The 20,485-nt window shown below is 42.7% G+C and overlaps 3 protein-coding genes across 3 annotated transcripts in view; 2 read left to right on the forward strand and 1 right to left on the reverse strand.

The window, feature by feature from the left end:
• LIN7A (lin-7 homolog A, crumbs cell polarity complex component) overlaps positions 1-20,485 on the reverse strand; it is a 280,103-nt gene that overhangs the window by 76,127 nt on the left and 183,491 nt on the right. The gene's annotated exons all lie outside the window — the stretch shown is intronic.
• Positions 3,846-5,178, forward strand: MYF6 (myogenic factor 6; the record flags this gene model as incomplete). Its single annotated transcript, XM_082849969.1, has 3 exons — positions 3,846-4,441; positions 4,731-4,821; positions 5,060-5,178. Exons 1-3 carry the CDS (start codon positions 3,923-3,925, stop codon positions 5,176-5,178), a joined length of 729 nt encoding a protein of 242 aa, XP_082706095.1. The 5' UTR covers positions 3,846-3,922.
• MYF5 (myogenic factor 5) lies at positions 13,218-15,229 on the forward strand (the record flags this gene model as incomplete). Its single annotated transcript, XM_082850264.1, has 3 exons — positions 13,218-13,718; positions 14,561-14,636; positions 15,039-15,229. The coding sequence occupies 3 exons, from the start codon at positions 13,218-13,220 to the stop codon at positions 15,227-15,229; spliced, it is 768 nt and encodes a 255-aa protein (XP_082706390.1).

Here is a 20,485-nt window from a genome sequence, read left to right on the forward strand (position 1 = left end):
ACTTTCACATTTTGTTATGAATGAACTCTAGGCCCCTGAAGTGATTTATTGACACAATATTATTATTCTCTTATTATTTACTTTTTCCATAATTAAAAAAAACATATTTGAACTATTTAAACCTTGGAGGAGAAACCTGTTTTGACCACTTGTCAAGATCTGTGTCTCCCAAGTTGTACTGAGAAATAATGTAATTGCAATTACAGGCATCTCACATTTTGTTTGAGTTCCAAGAGTTCCGTATTTAGTTGTCTGGAATCATTGTGTATTTTCCCATTACCTAATCTAATAAAAAATGGTTATTTCCCAAGCTGGCATTTCCTTTTTTCTCTCTTCCCATCCCTACTCCCAATCCCCAAAACAACAACAAAAGAGGGAAAAATCTGTTTGAACAAAGGTGAATAACAACATTAATTTTATTGGCCCGAGTTCTAGAGAATATTGTGAAAGGGGCTTTGTAGTTTAATAAGAAATCACAGTTCAATAGTGATAGTTGAATTCACACAAAGAAATGCCACCCCTTTCTGGGAAGTTGCTCTTGATCAGTACCCCAAAGCTTTTTCTTCTTCTCTCTAGAATCTTCTCTTTCTACATTTTGAACTGTTTCCACTGTTTCTCCAGTGACAACACTTAAATAAGGGGAAAATGAAGGAGAAAGTGCACACTTTCATATTCTTTAGCAGGTTCATGATGTGCAGACTTTCTCATATCTACCTGATACCTCTTAAAATCAGTGGCGAATCTAAGAATGGTGTCACCTTAAACGTTACTTTTTTTTTTTTTTTTTTTTTTTTTTTTGGTGGTACGCGGGTCTCTCACTGCTGTGGCCTCTCCCGTTGCGGAGCACAGGCTCCAGACGCGCAGGCTCAGCGGCCATGGCCCACGGGCCCAGCCGCTCCGCGGCATGTGGGATCCTCCCGGACCTGGGCACGAACCCGTGTCCCCTGCATCGGCAGGCGGACTCTCAACCACTGCACCACCAGGGAAGCCCCACTTCTTTTTTTTTTTAATACATCTTTATAGGAGTATAATTGCTTCACAATGCTGTGTTACTTTCTGTTGTGCAACAAAGTGAATCAGCCATATGCATACATATATCCCCATATCCCCTCCCTCTTGAGCCTCCCTCCCACTCTCCCTATCCCAGCCCTCTAGGTGGACACAAAGCACCGAGCTGATCTCCCTGCGCTATGCAGCTGCTTCCCATTAGCTACCTATTTTACATTTGGTAGTGTATATATGTCGATGCTTCGTTACTTCTGTAACGAAGTAACAGAAACTTTGTTCTGTAACAAAGTTTTGTTACTTTTGTCAAGCAACAAAATTCCCTAGAAGTGATCTTTTTCTTATCTCATTTTTTCTCTATACCTAATTGCAGTAATAAAAATACTTTTATAGGTATGCAACATTTTTGAAGCGATTTCACATTTTTAAAAACTTTATCATGACCTTTGAGAGTATGATGTCTTTGTCATTATACATGTTATGGGTGAAAAAACTGAGAATTTGAGACATTAGGGTTGACTAAGTTCTCATAGGCCCCAAACGATTGTGATCTAGGTCTTCCACCCCCAATTCCAGTGCTATTGCTTCCATTTTTTTAATTACTTAGTCAATTTCACTCACCCTTCTAGATTCCAACTCCATAAGAAGAGATCATTTTTCACCATTTTATTCTTGTCACCCAAGACACTATCTGGCACTCAGTAGGTACCCCAAACATGTTGAATAAATGAATTTCAGCTATTGTTATCTTAATAATCTTAGCAATAATGCTATATAACTTTACTGGTTAAAATGACTTTTCAAATTGTCTTCACATTACAAGATACAGCACAGAGTGAGGTTAAGAGCACAGGGTAATTTTCCTTAATAGATGTTAGGCTATTCCCTTAACTCTTGGAGCCTCCAATCTGGAGTCTTAACTTCTGATATCACAACCAGGGGAATGGCAGAAATAGGAGAAAATGTCACAAAAGTATTGGCTTCTTCTTATTCCCTGTGCCTCCTACTTTTCCAAACACAGAAAAATGGTTCTCACACTTGATAAGGAATTATTCAGCTGCACATAAGAAAAATGTAAAAACAGCACAAAATGTCAGAACTTAACATCCCAAGTCTGTGGCTCAATAGGAAGAGACTATGAAGAATTATCTTCTGGAATAAGTGATTTAACTAAAAAATGTAACTAGTTTCTACGTTGTCTGACCATTGAGTCCAAGGACGTTGTCTTCAGTCTCTTCATTTAAAAAGTGAAATCGTATTGAACACAGCCTATAATTATCGCTGCTTGGGGTAGAATAAGAAGATCTTATGTTTCCATCTAGTTTTTCAGGCCCTGACTATAAAGGCTAAAACCAGAGTTGACTGTCACCCCAAAGGCAATTTAAGGTTGGAAGGAGTCCTTCCAGAGCTCTGGGAGGGGAAGGAAAGGAAAGCAAAAGGGAAGGGATATTTAAAAAATTAAATAAATAAATTAATTAAATTAAAGAATTTAAATAGGAGAAAAAATAAATCTCTGCTACAGCTGTGCTTTATTTCCTTCATAAGAAATGGTCTTAGCCTTGACATAGCCTTATGCTTTAAATAACTAATGTTCATCAAGTAGCTAATATAAGGTTATATGCTTCACACGCACGGTATCATTTGATCGAATTCTCAACAAAATTCCATAAGGCAACCATTGTTATCTTAAAGAAATCAAGACCTAGTATTACCCATCCACACATAAATAGAAATTAACTTAGCTAAGACTTGAGGGGGTATCTTTGGAACTTAGGGGCCCTGCACTTCACCCTTATCTTGTACTGCCTCCTCAACCACCATACTTGTGTGTATTGGACCATGGGCAAACTGCAACTAAACATTCTGTTCCTTGGTTTGTACCTTGGTTGCTACCTTTCTCATCTGAATCCTATGAAAGAACTTATTTGGAGTCAGTGGATACCGAGAATGCTAATGAAAAAGCTATGACCACACATTGTAGAACAGGAGCCTTAACAGAGGCATCTTGGAGTGGCACGTTGAATCCTGGAATATCAAATAGCTATAGTGTGAGTCTTATTTCCACTAAAACTATTTTTCAAGAGACATTATTACATTTAGTGCATCCCCATCCTCAGTCCCACCCCTTACCTTATAGGTACTACTGCTCCACCGTGGGGCAGGGGTACGGAATTCAGATCTTGGTTGCCACCCTCCAAAAAAAGATAGCCAAGGAAGGAATCTGAGCACCCTCCAGCCACCCCCTTCCAGCTCCCAAACTGTCATTCAACCTTAGTAAAAGAGAGGAAAGAGATTTACCTGCTGCTATTGAGGCTGAAGCCTGAAAGTCATGTATAACCTTTGAAGGACTGTAATGGTTTTAATCACAGGAATAGCACCTTTTTGACAGGCAGGAGGGAGAAAAGAGCTGAACCAGTCTGCAAACATTAACCAAGCTATTTTGGAGCAATGGCTATTGCCTTTGAAATCTTTCATCATGGGTCTATACTTAGAATTCAGATGAGCCTGGGGGAGGGGAATGGAGCAGTGTTAATCCCCAGTTGTTCTGAAGTTGTCCTGTAAGCAGGTTAGCGTCTAAACTGCCCCAGATGGAAGTGTTCGATGCTTTGTTTAAATTATTGGATTCTCTGTATGTATTTTGTTTTAACCTGTCCTGCATATAGGTTGCCACATCATTCTGGGGGTGGCACTTCTCAGTTTTCTTTCAAACTAGATGTTCTAGAGAGCACTGGCTGTAATCACGTTGAGAGACTGATGCTCCATGACAGCTAAAAGTTGGATTGAGTTTCAGGAGCTTCTATATATAAAGCTGGGGCGACTTAAGTCACCGCACTAATTAAATGCCATCTGGGTGGCTCCTCTGGGTTTTTGAGCCCATCACCCCGTTCAGACCGAGTCAGAGGCCAAGGAGGAGAACATGATGATGGACCTTTTTGAAACTGGCTCCTATTTCTTCTACTTGGATGGGGAAAATGTTACCCTGCAGCCGTTAGAAGTGGCAGAGGGCTCTCCTTTGTATCCAGGGAGTGATGGTACCCTGTCCCCCTGCCAGGACCAAATGCCCCCGGAAGCTGGGAGCGACAGCAGCGGAGAGGAACATGTCCTGGCGCCCCCAGGCCTGCAGCCTCCTCACTGCCCCGGCCAATGCCTGATCTGGGCTTGCAAGACCTGCAAGAGAAAATCTGCCCCCACTGACCGGCGGAAGGCCGCCACCCTGCGCGAGAGGAGGCGGCTAAAGAAAATCAACGAGGCCTTCGAGGCACTGAAGCGGCGGACTGTGGCCAACCCCAACCAGAGACTGCCCAAGGTGGAGATTCTGCGGAGCGCCATCAACTACATCGAGCGGTTGCAGGACCTGCTGCACCGGCTGGATCAGCAGGACAAAATGCAGGAGCTAGGGGTGGACCCCTTCAGCTACAGACCCAAGCAAGAGAATGTAAGCCCAGATGCTGCCGGGGCCGGGGAATGTATAGGCTGATTAGTCGCCCTCCTTGGGGCCTTAACCTCCAGCTGCTCTGTCTCCGTTCGCGTCCTCCTTCCTCACCCGCCCCTCCCGGTCCCTCTCAAATGAACCCCCGGTGACCCGTGAACACGGGGTGCCTGCAATAGGCAGGAAATTCGTACCCGGCCTGAGGAAACAGGGGAGACCCCCTCACAAAGGGTCCCCTACCCCACCCCCGGAACCGATGTTTCTTGACTAATCTGCTGCCTCGGTTTTCCTCCAGCTTGAGGGTGCGGATTTCCTGCGCACCTGCAGCTCCCAGTGGCCAAGTGTTTCGGATCATTCCAGGGGGCTCGTGATAACTGCCAAGGAAGGTAAAGTAAAAGGGCACTGGACTGCGCTGGAGAACATCCCGGGAGGGGACTGGGGTGCTCGCTGGGGTCAGAAAGCGCTCGGAGCCCAGCAGGAGCCTGGACGGTCCCTAAGAGACCGGCGCTCCTTGCACGGGGACCAGTCCTCCCGCGCGGTCTAAGCGGCTTCGCGCGGGGCGCGGGGCTGCCGGCTTCTTCCTTCCTTCGGGGTTATGTTTGTGTGTGTGTTTTCTGCGCTCAGGAGGGGCAAGCATTGATTCATCGGCCTCGAGTAGCCTTCGATGTCTTTCCTCCATCGTGGACAGCATCTCCTCGGAGGAGCACAAACTCCCCTGCGCGGAGGAGGTGGTGGAGAAGTAACCCGGCGCCGGTGCTAGGGATGTCCTCCACGTAGCAGGAAGATCCCTCCCTCCCTCATTCGCCTAATCCTTTAGGTCACGTTACAGTAATATTTAGGAACCCAGACCCAGGAGCTTATGAAAGGGAAGGAGCCATATTCACAAAGAAACTTCTCGGAAACTGTTGTGCACGCTCAGATGAAAAAGCCTTTCGGCTTTGGGCTTGTATTTGGGGAACCGCGAGTGGCTTAGATCTAGCAGTTTTGCTTTGTTTTTGTTTGGTTGGTTTTGTAATATATTTACTTTTATTACGATGATCCTTTTGTGCCATGTTCAAAAGAAGTTCATTCCTGTTTAAAGCAAAGTGGGAACGTTGCATCTAAATGTTAGTGGTATTGAATATATTTTTGTAAATAATCTTAGTACTTTCATTTTTTAATGTAAACCTAAGAAATATATTTTAAATGTGTAGTGACGTATTGTATATAAAATGTGCGAGGATCCTGGTATTGTAATATTAAAATGTAAGTTTCTATATGAACAAAGTTGTTCCTAATTTGATTCAACTGAAAAAACTATGTTTGAGACATAAATAAAGGTGAACCACATTTTAATTTAGAAATCACCCAAGCCCATTTATTTGGGCGTTTACTTATGGACTGATTTAAAGGGAGGAAAATGGGTTGTTTTCCTGTGTCTGAATTAAACTGTTCACTTTTCTATCTCATGTAGACCCCACACTTGTGGTTAGAAATGAAGACCATCCAGAAGAAATCTGCCCTTTTCCCTTTTATCAGCACCCCTTTTCTTTCTGTTTTAACTGTCCTTTACCTGGAGATCTGGGTGAGATTTACTTTCTCAAAGTTAACAACTGAATGTTCAATCGAGGAAAATCTCATTGTTACAAGAAATGACCACACAAAAATTCTGCTCATTTGCCTAAAAAAATCTTCAGCTAATTTAGCCCGAATTACTTTCCCTCTTTGAATTTACAGGCCCGGCCCTTCGTGAGGAAGCATTCATATGGTGCACCAGGGGCTGCGCTGGCTTCTGAGCCAGGTCTCTGGTCCCTCCCGGGTTTTCTTGAACTAGACTGGTGGCTAGAAGACTGGAATAGCCTCAAGACCTCTTGTGGCTTGGGTTTGTTTTCCAAATAGAAAGATAAAAGAAGGGGACGATCTGTCTCATGAGGTGGGGTGGGCATCTTTGAAGGAAGGTTGCTTCAAGAGAGGTAAGGGTTAAATGGTTGAGGGCAAAAGACAACAACAACACACATGAAACCTCTTAGCTGGACCAAATAGCAAAGCCCCAGAGAGGCTTGAAGCCCCAGGAGCTCCTCACCGTGAGGATTTTACAACGTGTGCCAGGTTTGTTTATCCTGTAACCTCAGGAAGAAACGACCACCAAGAATCACAGTGGGAAGTGAAGCAGAGGAAAGAGGCAAGCTATTTCTTTGGAATTGCTACTTCTCTCTTACATTCCGTAAATGGTACTTTCACTCCCCCCGCCCGCCCTTAACTGCTTCCTTCCCTCTTTTTCTCTACAGCTAGTCCTCAGTTCAGAAATGTGAAAATCAAATCTAATTCAGCACTTCCCAGCCCAAACTTCATTCCCAACGCTCCAGTCTGGACCTTGTTGCCCACCGCCAGAGTTCCAGATGCCGCCACAGACCGTGCCCCCCGCAGGCATGGAGCAGTGTCTTGCCCCTTTAGCATTTCAAAAAGCTTCTTCCTGGGGATAATAGTTACTCAATTTTCTGAGTGTATGGATAATTCTACTTTCTCCTAAAATGCAGAAAGCTTCATAGAGGAAACTGATCTTGACATATAATCCCTCTCAAAAGTGTGAGAGAAGTAGGTGGGAGTGTTAGTGGATGCAAACTGCTGAACCTCTGTGCGCCATAAACTGGATTGAATCTTCGCTGCTACGGTGTAAACGTGGAACTATCACTGCTCCTCTCTTTTTCCCGTTTCCTCATTTATAAAATAATGGGGATGACTATAATAGTGCTTAACTCCTGGGGTTCTGAAGATTCACTGAGATAAAGTTCTTAACCAAAACAGGACATAAAAATAAACACTAAATGTCAGCTGTTTTTATTTTTCATTAGTAAATCTAAATTGACCATCAGGAGGCTTTTCTTCCACCAAAAGCCACAGTTCCATGAGATTTAGTTTTCTAGCTTTTTTTGCAGGCTCTGGCTGAGAAAGTATTAATAACAATGAGACCAGCAGTAAAATGAACGAGCCATTACTAACACTTTACCTGTTTACTCATATAACCCTACGAAAACCTGTAAAGGGGTCCTTTTGTTATCTCTTATGAGAAAAGGATACTTTGGAACAGAGAGGAGTTCTTGCAGTTTTAAGTACAGAGCCAGGATTTGGAGCCAGTCAACATCAGTGGCTTCAAGCTCGCTCTCTGAATTGCTTATGCATCCTGAAAGAGAAGCCCTTGAGAAATGAGGAGTATTTAAGGACTGCAGAATAACTTGGCTGTATTTGACAATTGTTTTCCAAAAGCTCTTTCTCAAGAGTGATTAGCTAGTAAACTCCAAATCAGAGGAGTCATTTAATTAAAAGATACGTGGTCAAGCATTGCAAATTATCTAATCAGAACACATGCGACTGAAGATGGCTTGATGGCGTGGATATCCATTAATCATGCTTATTATGTATCTATGAATTTCTTCCTGAGAATCGATAATGATTTCCTAAAATTGTATATGTACACGCACACCCCTATATTTTGGAAAATCAGACTCATGCCACAACTGAAATCAGATGTCATAAGTGAGCAGGTGAACTCATTTACTTTATAACTGTGCATATATTTATAATAAGATTTGTGTTATAGTCTGCTCATCAGCAGAAAGCTTTTATCAATTCACGGACTTTAATTGCCGATAGTTTTTATTCAGTCTTTGCAAATCAAATCCTCTCTCTCTTGGCGGGGTAACTTGAGAAACTGTTTGGAATAAGTTTGCCTATAGAAGTCTCTTCATTAAATAGAGCAAATATTTCCCAAAGACTTCATGTGACCTCCACTGCTATAGCTGACATGTTAGGCTTTCCAATGAAATCCTTGGTGTGTTTGCAATTTAAATGTTTTTATTTGATATTAATGATGATAAGCTTGACGAAGGCCAAAGCCAAAACAAACAGGGCTGTGGAAGCAGAAAAATCAAGATGTTAATAACTTGGTAAAGATAAGCAATTTGAGATTAAAACTGAGCCTCTTTCCAGAGGCGGGCATGAAGTTATCCAGTATAAAACAACGAGCGACTTTCTCTTTTATGTTACTATAGAAACAATCTGTAGAATGTCAAATGTCAGCTTTCTGAAACTAACTTTAATCGTCACACCTGGACCATTGAGTTTCAAGCCTGAACGTAGTGGAAATCCACTTATGTCTAACGGACTCATTTTTTTTTTTTTCAGACTCTTTCATATGTTTTTAGGGTGGAGGTGTGGTGCTAAAATTCAATGTTCCCAAGTCCTCTTGAGACTGGCAGAGAAGTCCTGGGCTGCTAGTGACCTCTATCCCTATTAAGACATTTCTTAACTCAAAGTTACAATTTACCCATCTGTGCTTTTCTCTTAGTAATATTTTACCCCTTTTATTCATCTCAAAACCTTCCTCCTACAACACCTTATCCGGAAAAAGTATTTTTAAAAAATTTTTAGTTTAAGCTTTGAATATCTCATTTCCTACTCGAATGCATTATTAGTAAATTAGCAATAACATGGCATTTCCTCAAAGAGCTGAGCCATCAAGGCATTTCCCCAACAGACTCCTCCAGTCACTCCCTTAAAGTCAGAAGAAGTGTTGCAAAAGATGACCCTCCTTCCTAGAGGTTTCATTCTGAAAAAGCAATTTTTTGCAAGCCTAGTTCAGAGTCGGCCTGTGAGACGGGATGCCTGTGCCATGTGCTGGAACAAAGATAACGCTGCAAGGACTGGCTACTTTCTCTACTCTCAAGGCTGCTAAAAGTCCTTACTCAGGCCTTTGATCTCTCCTGGGAGTCTTCGAATTCAAGCAGAGGCCAATGTCTTCCTCAGCTGTCTTCTCCACAAATTCTTCCAGCAGCTTTGGCAGGTACTAATGTGTTTACTTAGGTGTGCCTGGTTCCCAGAGCTAATAGCGGTTTGCAATTGTTCAGCACGTTGTTACGTCAGATATAATAGGCAAACATTTCAAGAACAACTCCCTTGGTCCAGGAGTTTATAAGCGTCTCAGGTAGGGGCAGAAATGAATTGAAATGAACTTATCTTCCTATGTATATTTGATTTCTCCTGCTAAGAGAAGCATGGAGAATTTTCAATGGTGCAGAATTCCTAGGGTGGGCAAATTTTACTAAAAAAGGAAGCTCTAAGCATCATTTTGCTGGTGTGGTCTGTCCATCAACACTAGGATTGTTGCCATAATGGTTAAACTAAAATACGTTCTCTTTAAAAAAAAAAAAAAAACTTGATGATTACTTAAAGGTCTTTGCAATTAATACCTGCTTACAAGTCTAAATTGTAAGAAAATTAAGCATGTGTTTATTTTTATTCAGAATGTAAAATGACACAAAAATTTAAAAACATTATATCTGTTGATACTTCACCAGAACCTTGGTGGGCATTCATTTATAACACCCAGCTGGGCTGAGTTTTCCTCCCATCATCTGACTACTGTGATACTTTCCTAGCAGACAGTCAGTGTTGGAATATCATTTCTAACAACCCGTTTACATATTAGACAATCGTGAGTTTTCTCTGCATGGAAGACATCCACTTCTCTGGAGAAATAGTGGAAAACAGTATTTTCATTCTTTTCTATGAGAAGCAAAAAGCCAATCTAGTCTGATTTTGAGAAGAGGAGGCCACCCAGATGAGCACTGTAAACGACCTTTTTTTTAAAAAGTAAATTTTAAATGTTTTCATACTTCTCTGTTCAATTTTCCCACTCAAAAAAAATTTTTTTTCCTCTGTCTCGTTCACTCAGTTTCGCATTTTCCCCACCCACGGTCTTTCTTGGGAAAAGAGCAGGGGAATCTCTCCCGAATCAGGGGAGCCCAGCCATCTTTGAGGCGCTGGCTCCCTGCCTTCTTTGTATCCTGCCTCCCATTTTTTGATCTCTTTCTCCTCTCGCCCCTGACAGAGGTCTAAAAGTTTTGTTTCGTTTTTTTAACTTTGGTGCTCTGAGATCCTATTTTCAGCACTTGGGTCCCAAGGGTCCTCAACCCTGGACCCTGTTTCCCCCCTAGCAAGTCCCATTAAGCCGCCGGGCGCTTGTGTTTTCTCGGCTTCTTTAGTTCCACTCACCCGCGGCACTCTGGTAAATTTGTTTGAGATCACCTTACCAAAGACAGCCCTAACCTCTGAGAACCACCGTTCCTGACAGAGCTTCCTGAGTGACAGCGTCTTCCCAGCCCGGGAGCCGAGGGAGAGCTGTTGGGGACCGGCGTTTGCGAGTTTCTGCTCTGGAGCGTTAAGGACGCGCAGTGAGAACAAATTGATTCAAGAAAAAAACAAACGAAATTCACCTCTAGGAGCACAGACTCTCCACGGGGATGCCTAGTTTCCAATTCTGTGTGACCGCGGGCAAATGACTTACTCCTTGAGCTTGGTTACCTTCTTTTAATAATGGGTCCACTTACAGTTGCCACAAAATTGTTGTAAGTCATAAACGAGTGAATACATGGAAAGGGTTGGGAAGAGTGCTTGGCAAATAGAAAATTCTTAATAATTGTTTGCTCCACACATGCAACGCTGAGCAGTTTGGGTACAAAGCACATTAGGTGCCTGGTGGAAAGAAATCAGCTGAAAGGCAAGATAACTTCTATCTTCCACTTAAAGTTTATTTGTGCCCAAATCTTAAATCTGCACACAACTCAGTTTTAGCTTCAACCAGTGTGTGAACTTCTGGACTCTCTAGGCAAAGAAAATGGTGCTATTGCTGCTGACCAGAACCTGTGGGACTTGGCTGAGAATTCCCAGGTGAGAATATCTACCCACTACTGTGTTTCAGAGGCAGCAATGTGCATGGTTTGGAATGTTTCCACCCACCTGGATGAGTCCTTTAGGAACTTAATTCTTTTATCTGGTGTAGCCCTGGGTACCTATTCATTTCAAAGGCAGCCACTTGTTAATAGTCCTAAATAAGGTACAGATGAATTTCCCACAGGCCTACTAAGCAGCCCGTTGGTATGAAAGGGCCTGATTTTCGAGGGTGGATGGTGATGGTGGTGGTGGTAGTGTCTTTGTCTTAGAGATGACAGAACTTGGAAGAGAGGACTGCGGCGGGGATGTCTGTAGCAAACCTTGGTGACTGACACTCTCCCACCTCTGGATTCTGGGACCTTCACTTTGGAGTACAGATTTCACCTGAAAAAGTTAATACTTCTCTGGCTCCTGCAGACAGGGATCTGCCTGCCAGGGTTGCTTTCGGAAAATAATTTTAGGAAAAAGTAATAGAAAAGAAAGCTCCCCCAGCCCCCACTACGTTCGGAGTCACAACAGTTACTGGACTGTATGACCCAAGATCAAGGTGAGAACTTTCTCTCCTCTTGGAATGAGGCTACAAGGCCTGACCCCAAACCTCAGAATATTTTACTTGTTTAGGCCTGAAGTAAGAGCTTTTCCCATATATAAACAGCAAGTCCCCCACCAACCCACCCCCCCCCCCCCACAAGCGATTTGGTAGTGGGTTAAGTAAGGGTGGAGGAGGATTGACAAAAGCTGATTAATAGGTTCATTGTCACTTAAATGGCAGCCCTCCCCTCTCGCCTTCTAGCCACCAAAGTTTCAAAGACCCTGCTGTGATTGCTTTTCTGGAAGGCTTTTGTCGCCAAAGTGTGTGAAGTTTCTCGGATTGGAGGAGTTGGAAATTTTACACGAGCCAAGAAGGATTGCTGTGCTGGCAGCTGGGACGCATCTGTAACGGTGTTAGTTTGCCTGAAAGCAGAAAATTAGCGACCCCAAAGCCCTGCTTGGCTGTTTAGTCTGTAGAAACGACAGGGCGGAGCAGAAAGAGAGGGAGAAGGGAGACGCACCCCTGGAAAGAAGTTCGCCGTCTAAAACTGGGTTTCTTAGAATACAAATCTTAAGAGGTGCAGTCAGTGCGTATCTTCCGCCGGCTCAGGGCCCATCAAAGGTCTGGCGCAACAGAGGAGGCGCTCGGCAAACATGCGCATAAGCGGGAAAGAGAGGAAGGGAGGTGCGTTCCTGGCCACCTGGCCCTCCTGTGCCCACGCCTTTTGAATGAGCGTAGAGAGAGAACTCAGAGCGGGCTCTGTCTTGGGGAAAAGGAACCTTCCCCTCCCCGCTTACCCCCTATAACACAGAGCCTACAAAATGGCAATATGATGAGAAACAAAACAGATTAAAACAAAAATCTAGATTCACTCCATTATGGAAAGTGCCACTTCAAGCTTTTAGCAACAGATATTTGGCCTACTGGCTGAAAAAATGCCTGACACAACTAAAGTTCATGAAAAAGAAACATCTGAAAATAAAGTGATAATTTCCCGGACTGGGAAGGCAGGTCCGCTTTTGGTGTCAGCTGAAGTAGGGAGTTCTATTTACTAATTATCTTTTTTTAATGTGACAACAATCGTACAAAGTTGGATTTCCTTCGTTCCTTTTGTCTGTGACACCCTTTAAGTGTCCCTCGGTTTAGGTAATCTAGAGTGTGCAAGTAAGTGGGTTGGGGAGCCATCCATCACCCCCGCCCCAGCAGAAATGCAGTAAAACCATTAGCGTCAAAAGGGGCAGTAAACAGCAAGCTGTCTCTAGAGGAAAGGCGGAGGTTTGCCCAGACAGCCCCGGCGGGGGTTGCGGTGGGATATGCTAATAGTGCGGGGCCACTGGGGCCGGCCTCCCTTCCCCAAGAATATATAAAGAGCCTCAACCCCAGCGCGGCGGACCCAGGCCGCCAGGCGTCTGCCCTTGTTAATTACCGGAGAAACCGACCAGGGAGCTCCGCCCGGGACTCGCCTGCCCGCAGCGGCGCCAGGCTCCGGTTTCTCCCCTATCTCGCTGCTGCCCAGGTGCACTCCCTGCCTCTCCGCAGAAGATGGACATGATGGATGGCTGCCAGTTCTCGCCTTCTGAGTACTTCTACGATGGCTCCTGCATCCCGTCCCCCGAGGGCGAGTTCGGGGACGAGTTTGAGCCGCGAGTGGCTGCTTTCGGGGCGCACAAAGCAGACCTGCAGGGCTCAGACGAGGACGAGCACGTGCGAGCACCTACGGGCCACCACCAGGCCGGCCACTGCCTCATGTGGGCCTGCAAAGCATGCAAGAGGAAGTCCACCACCATGGATCGGAGGAAGGCGGCCACCATGCGTGAGCGGAGACGCCTGAAGAAGGTCAACCAGGCTTTCGAGACGCTCAAGCGGTGCACCACGACCAACCCCAACCAGAGGCTGCCCAAGGTGGAGATCCTCAGGAATGCCATCCGCTACATTGAGAGCCTGCAGGAGCTGCTGAGGGAACAGGTGGAAAACTACTACAGCCTGCCGGGGCAGAGCTGCTCTGAGCCCACCAGCCCCACCTCCAGCTGCTCTGACGGCATGGTAAGAGAGAGCTCTGCACCTACTAGGCCCTTCCAATCTTTTACAAAAACCTTTACATCTCATTTAGGCCAGGTGTAGCGACCAAACAGCCAGTAGTTATTGGTGGATAGTTGGGGGTGGGAATGGGGAGACAGGTGCTGAAAGAGAAGAGAGGTGCCGCATTTAGACAGATGCCAGGAAACAGGTAGCTGCGGACCAGGAGTTTAGTGTGACTTCCTACCAAGTTCTAAGTGTACATCGTAGGAAGAGGCTGTCACGTGAGATAGGTGGCTGTGAATGATCAATCAGATGTTTTCTCTACAACTCGGTTTATTTCCAATATATACCACCAGTGGCCCCTGCCATACACTAACATCTAAAGGCAACGGTGTGAGGCGTCCACTGTCCCGCAGTTTGTAACTTAAGAGAGAAATGCCCGCGTGGCCCGAGTCCCTGCTCTGCTGAGGCCTGGCTGGAAGATGTTGATGCATTCTTTACAGAGGGCGTTTGCGCCAACGCTGCCAGGTTTTAATGTGTTTTTGCCCTGGGAAAGTGCTCTCTCTCTGAATTAGTGTGGCTTCCTTCTACTCCAATCCATTTTGCATGGTTAACCCAATGCACATGGCTGCTGAATTCCACCCGCCCTCTTCCTTTTGCTGCCTTTCTCCTCTTCTCCAAGCACAGAGATTGACCTCAGTGCCCTTGCAATTTGGTGAGGCTAGCCCTTCCTAAATCAAGGCAATGAAGGTATTTGAGAGCGGTCAGTTTATGGAGCTGGTGGGCAAGCACTGCCTCACCCTAGGTCAGAGCATCTTTTGCCAAGACCTGAAAACAAATGCCTTCTTTTGTGTCTTTTATTATAGCCCGAATGTAACAGCCCTGTCTGGTCCAGAAAAAGCAGCAGTTTTGACAGCGTCTACTGTCCTGATGTACCAAATGGTAAGAATCGATGACTTCAGAGGAGTTTAAAAACCAGTTCAACTTCACAGTTCAGCCTATCAAAGCAGAGTCTGTTCTTCCATGCGGTATTGGGAAGAGGATAGAATGGTATTTATGGCGTTTTGGGACAGAGCAAAACAAACACACATCTTCTGCTCAAAATCCCCCTAACAGATACATCCATGCACACACACAGACATAGGAGCTTTTGCTTGAAATATTACCCAGGTGCTTCTCCACTCCCCACCTTCATCCCCATGAATTGCTAGATATTTGTTGCAAATTTCTACATCAGGTTTTCTGTGACCACCTGACCTCTGGGTTTCAAAGGAGCTGACCTGCTGCTTAAGGGGCAACATAAGCAAGGATTTTATTTTAATGGTTTTCTCTTTGTATCCTTAGTATATGCCACGGATAAAAGCTCCTTATCCAGCTTGGACTGCTTATCCAGCATAGTGGATCGGATCACCAACTCAGAGCAACCTGGATTGCCTCTCCAGGACCCAGCATCTCTCTCCCCAGTTGCCAGCACCGATTCTCAGCCTGCAACTCAAGGGGCCTCTAATTCCAGGCTCATCTATCATGTGCTATGAACTAAAAATCTAGTCTAGATCAGTTCTGCCAGGAGGGCCTATTACACAGGAGGAAAGAGGCCCAAAAAGTCCAAAAGCAAGACAACCTGTAAATAAACATTTCCTTTCAGTTGTAAATTTGTAAATATTATCTTGCCACTTTATAAGAAAGTGTATTTAACTAAAAAGTCACTATTGCAATTAATACTTTCTTTTCTTCTTTTCCTTTGTCTTGCTTTAGATATATAGTTCCAGAGATACTATTTCTTACAGGGGGCAGTTCATCAAAGGTAGCTTGTTGCAATGCTTAACTTATATTTTTTATAAATATTGCTTATCAAAATATTACATCTGATGTTTAGAGCTTTATTTTTTTTCTTTAAAACTTTAGAATAGCTGTAAATCAGTTATAGGGAGTTTTATATATATTTAACTTTTTTGCTTGTCTCTTTAATCCTTTGATTATATTGTGTAAAATAAAAAAAATATAACAATACTGCCTAATGGTATATATTTTGATCTTATAAGAAATGCATCTTTTTAATGTAAGCACAAAATAGTATTTTGTGGATGATTTCAAGATATAAGAGATTTTGGAAATTCCACCACAAATAAAATTGTTTAAATGAAGAAACATTTTGGTTTATGATTTTGGTGAAAGAACCCCCTAATGGGGTTGGCAGTCATTGATATGATATTTTTAAGGTGGGGCTGAAACAGTTGGTTTTGTAGATAAATCTGAATATTTATCATCTCATGGACTCACCTTAGGTCCTGTTGGTGTCACAGATGAAAATACCACATTTCTATTTTAAGCATACTTCAAGGGAGCCTACTAACTAAAATTTTTCTTTTATCTTAATGTTGCACCATATAATGTCAAACTGTGTGTGTATGTGGGGGAAAGATAGAAGTTATTCAGGACAATAAAATGTTTTTAAACAAAAAGAATGTACAACATCACATCATTTTAATATCTACAGTACATTAGAAATCATGAGTTAGGTCATATTTATCTACTTGCCTGAAAACATCTTGAAACATTAGTATATTAATATTGTCAATAAAATATTTAAAGGTATTGAGCGTTTTTTTGTATTATTAAAGTGCTGGCATATGAAAATTTACAGAAACCATAGTAAAGTGAAGCAGACTGCAACTGCCCTCCTCCTTTTCACAGCCTTTTTGATTTTATTAATCATATGTTATGCTTCTGTGTTGTGTGTGCGTGATGGACATGTGTCTTTTATTGTTCATCATTTAAATCTCCTTTAGAATGAATTGAGATGAAAACAGAGCAAGTAAGTGGAAAATTAGGTAGCCAATCATTGGAATAATTCTCACAAGGTTACCACTGAGAGAGATAAAAAGGGAAATATCCTTGAAGCATCTAAATTGGCTGTTCAGAGAGCAAATAAAGATAATGATCTGCTCTTCTAATTTGTAAATTAGTTCAAAATTTCTAAGGGTTTGTAGTTACATATATTCACCAGCCAAAGCATATGGACTCTTTGCTGGAGCTTGGCAATTGTACTGTTCTTAGGAAGGTTTCCCCTTCTTTTCTTTTGCTTGTCCAGTCACCAGGCTTAAAAGAATAGATATTATTCCATAAAGGAAAGGAAAGAAGAGGGGGTGGGTTCAAAAAATATTGTAGCCACTGTCACTCTGTTAGCATCATGCCCTGATATGGGATGCTGACTTTACTACACAGGTAAGTCTTTCTTTATCCATGATTTGACAGTGTGAGGATTTGAAGTGAAAAGAATTCAAGAGGGCATTATAAAGATTCACATATAATTTCAACTTTAGTTTGAGTGATTCACTTTTGTTAGACACTGTCTCCTTCTACTTCTATGAAGAAGTAGAAATTTCTTCTATGAAGAAATTTGTTGTTGCTCTTAGTAGAATTAGAATAAAAGAACTATCCAAAGATTGTTTTTTAAAGTTCAATTTTAAAACACATTACCAGGGGCTTCCCTGGTGGCGCAGTGGTTGAGAGTCTGCCTGCCAATGCAGCGGACACAGGTTCGAGCCCTAGTCCGGGAAGATCCCACATGCCGTGCAGCGACTGGGCCCGTGAGCCACAACTACTGAGCCTGCGCGTCTGGAGCCTGTGCTCCGCGGCAGGAGAGGCCGCGACAGTGAGAGGCCCGCGCACCGCGATGAAGAGTGGCCCCCACTTGCCACAACTAGAGAAAGCCCTCGCACAGAAACGAAGACCCAACACAGCCAAAAATAAATAAATAAATTAATTAATTTAAAAAAACACATTACCATATTCTGTTCCATTTAATAAAAGTAAGCAGAGAATATAATGTAATTTTTAATTCAAGTGAATAAAAATTAATTTCATTTCCAAACTTCAGTTACTTCTATACTTGCAAATGTATTTGATATTCTCAGTTAATATTATAATGCCTCAAAGTATTTAGTTAAGAGTTTTTCAATGCTCTGGATGTAATACAGATGGTGATAAATGTATGATTTAATACAATACTCTGCATGACAGCTTGCTTGGATTAATCTCACTTCCAATGGACCAACAGTGAAGGCTGGTGTCTATTCAGTAAACAGCTCAGCACAACACATCACATGCAGTCATATATACTTTTCTGCAAGGGCCTTTGGGAGTTGGTTGCAGTAATCCAGACCCATTCCCTTCTCCAAGAAAGTAGGGGAGAAGAGGGGGAAAAGAGTGACACTGACAAAATAGTCAAGTAAGGGCAGGACTTTCCCCTGGAGTGAACAAGTGGGCTGCCACTAAGCTTATATCAGACCCACCTCAGCTGGTGGAAAACATGCCCCTAACAGTCAAATTTATAGGAAAACATCCCCTTTCCCATCTGCAACCTGATGGCGAGGAGGTTCTCAGGAAAAAAGAGTCAAAAGAGACTCCTTTCTCCTCGTGCCTGAGAAATGCAAGTTCACTGGGTTACAGAGGAAAATGTCATCAAGTGAGGTTATGGAAATTGGGAAGTACTATGTGGAAGCAAGTCGCTACATAAATCAAGGTGTCTTGATTGCCCCTATTTTTTTTCTCATTTGAAAAATACAAGTCAGATAAAATTACTGGCTATGTTATAGCCCTAAATTCTTCTTTAAGATGGCATTCCTACAAATACTTAATCTGACAGTGGTATTTCCTGAAATTCTCTCTTTGAGCTTACAACAGTTACTAGATTAAAGAAGTAATTTAATTCTCTGACTTTCAGAGGTGGTATTTCTGGGAATGATATTAGAGTATAGCTATTTGTAACTTTAGAAAATCCCTGCTCAAATGGCAAAGTACCCCTGAAAATGTCACCACTGAAAGTTCCCACGTTGTCACAAAAAGCACAGAACGTGAAATTTATTTCTTTAACAGTTCTGATTTGATATTAGTTGACTAGTGATTTAATTGTTTAACATGGTACATCTGCTGAGCAAAGGATCTAGAATTTAATGCAAAGTCTAAACTGGGTCTAAAATTGCTAATGTATTGCTCTCTTTTTAATTTTACTTGCCACATTGTAAAATGGAGTCAATGATAGTTTAAGATAACATTATATAATAAATAGTTACCACTAAAATTGTTATAGTCTTAAAATCTTATAGAAATAATACTTAGTAAAGGGAAAAACAAGCCAACTCTTACCTCCTTTTATGCTACTTAATTCACTTCATTACAGATTGAGTGAACACTAATGATAAACCAGCAACTAAAAATTGAGTTTGCATTATTATGCAAATAAAGAAGTAGAAGCTTAAGGAGTTTAATAATTTTCCCAAGAACACTCTGTTTGGGCTGGCTATTTGGGCCTTTTCACAGCACATATTCCAGGAGGCTCAGGTGGAAATCACAAGGTTCCTTATGATATAGCATGAAAAGTCCCAGAACATTGTGTCTATTGCATTATTCTGGTCAAGCAAGTTACTAAAGTCAATCCAGAATCACTGAGAAGCAAACTAAACTCCACTTTTCAGTGGAAGAAATAGTAATGAATCTGTGGCCATAGTTAATCTACCATAATGACTAGTATATACTTGCAGTCTCTATTTCTTTACCTTTCACTGATTCCACTGACCGTAATCAGGCTCTGCCTCTCTCACTATCCATGGTCATTACAACCTTCAAAACGGAGTGTTCCAGCCCTGGGCAAGCTTATCCTCCAGCCCTGATATCTTCCCTGATCTTCAGACCTGTATATCCAACTGATCTTTAGATTCCTATCATCTCTTGAATGTCTCAATGGTACCTCCAAGTAAACACATTCCAAGTTAGGTTCATGCTGTTCTGCCTCTCTCCCTACCTCTTAACCTGGCACCCTTTCAGTGTTGACTCTCTCAGTGAATGATATCACCAGTTATATAAACATGAAACTTGGGACATACTCCTGATACTTCAATCTCTCTTACCTCTTGTCTAATTCACTACAAAATCCTACAAATTTATTCTCCTTAAATACCTCCCAATCCAAACTATGGTTATCTCTATCCAGGAATATCATAAGACCTTCTTAACCTGTTCCCCCATAATTTCTCTGGGCCTCCCATTTCTGGAGACAGCATCCAAGTTTGTCTTTGGGGACTGTCCCTTTCCTCTTCTCAGGCCATGTGGTTCAGGTGGGACTGAGTGTACCTCCAGAAATGAGCCTGACCATGAGTGTGTCCTCTTCCTTGGCCACATGATTGTTTCATGGATGGGAGTGTGACCAAGTTGTTCAATAAGTGTCAGTCCTGGGATATTTGCTGGAACTGTAAGGAAAAAGTTCTCTTTCTGCTGAGGTTCTAATATAAGAGATTTTTCTACTCTAGGCTGCCAGCTGCCATGTCATCCCTGGGAGAGGAGATCCTGCCTAAAAATAAAGCCAACACAGTAGAAATCAGATCTGTGACACAGAGTGATATATCCCTGAAAATATCATTAAGTATCTGGATCCCCAAATGCCTGAATATCTGCTCTTGGCCATGCTTTACAAGTTTGGAGCCAACAAAGATCTTTTTCCTTAAACCAGTAATAGTGGGAACTTGGTTAACTGAAACAGAAAAATCTTGCATAATGCCATTCTTTGATCTTTCCTATTTATTGCAGCCAGAGCAATCATTTCAGAATATTCATCTCATCATGTCAATCACCCCATTTTCCCTCCCAGCTTATTGCACGTAGGGTATCGACAGAACAAGCCCCTTAATGTGACCGTCAAGCTTCTGCGTGTCTACCTCCTATCTACCTCTCTAGTAGTAAGTCTTTCTGGTCAAGTCCTTGTTCTCTCCACTCCAGCTACATAAGAGGCTTCT

This window comes from Leucopleurus acutus (assembly GCF_964270905.1).
Source record: "Leucopleurus acutus genome assembly, chromosome: 11".
Classification (NCBI taxonomy): domain Eukaryota; kingdom Metazoa; phylum Chordata; class Mammalia; order Artiodactyla; family Delphinidae; genus Leucopleurus; species Leucopleurus acutus.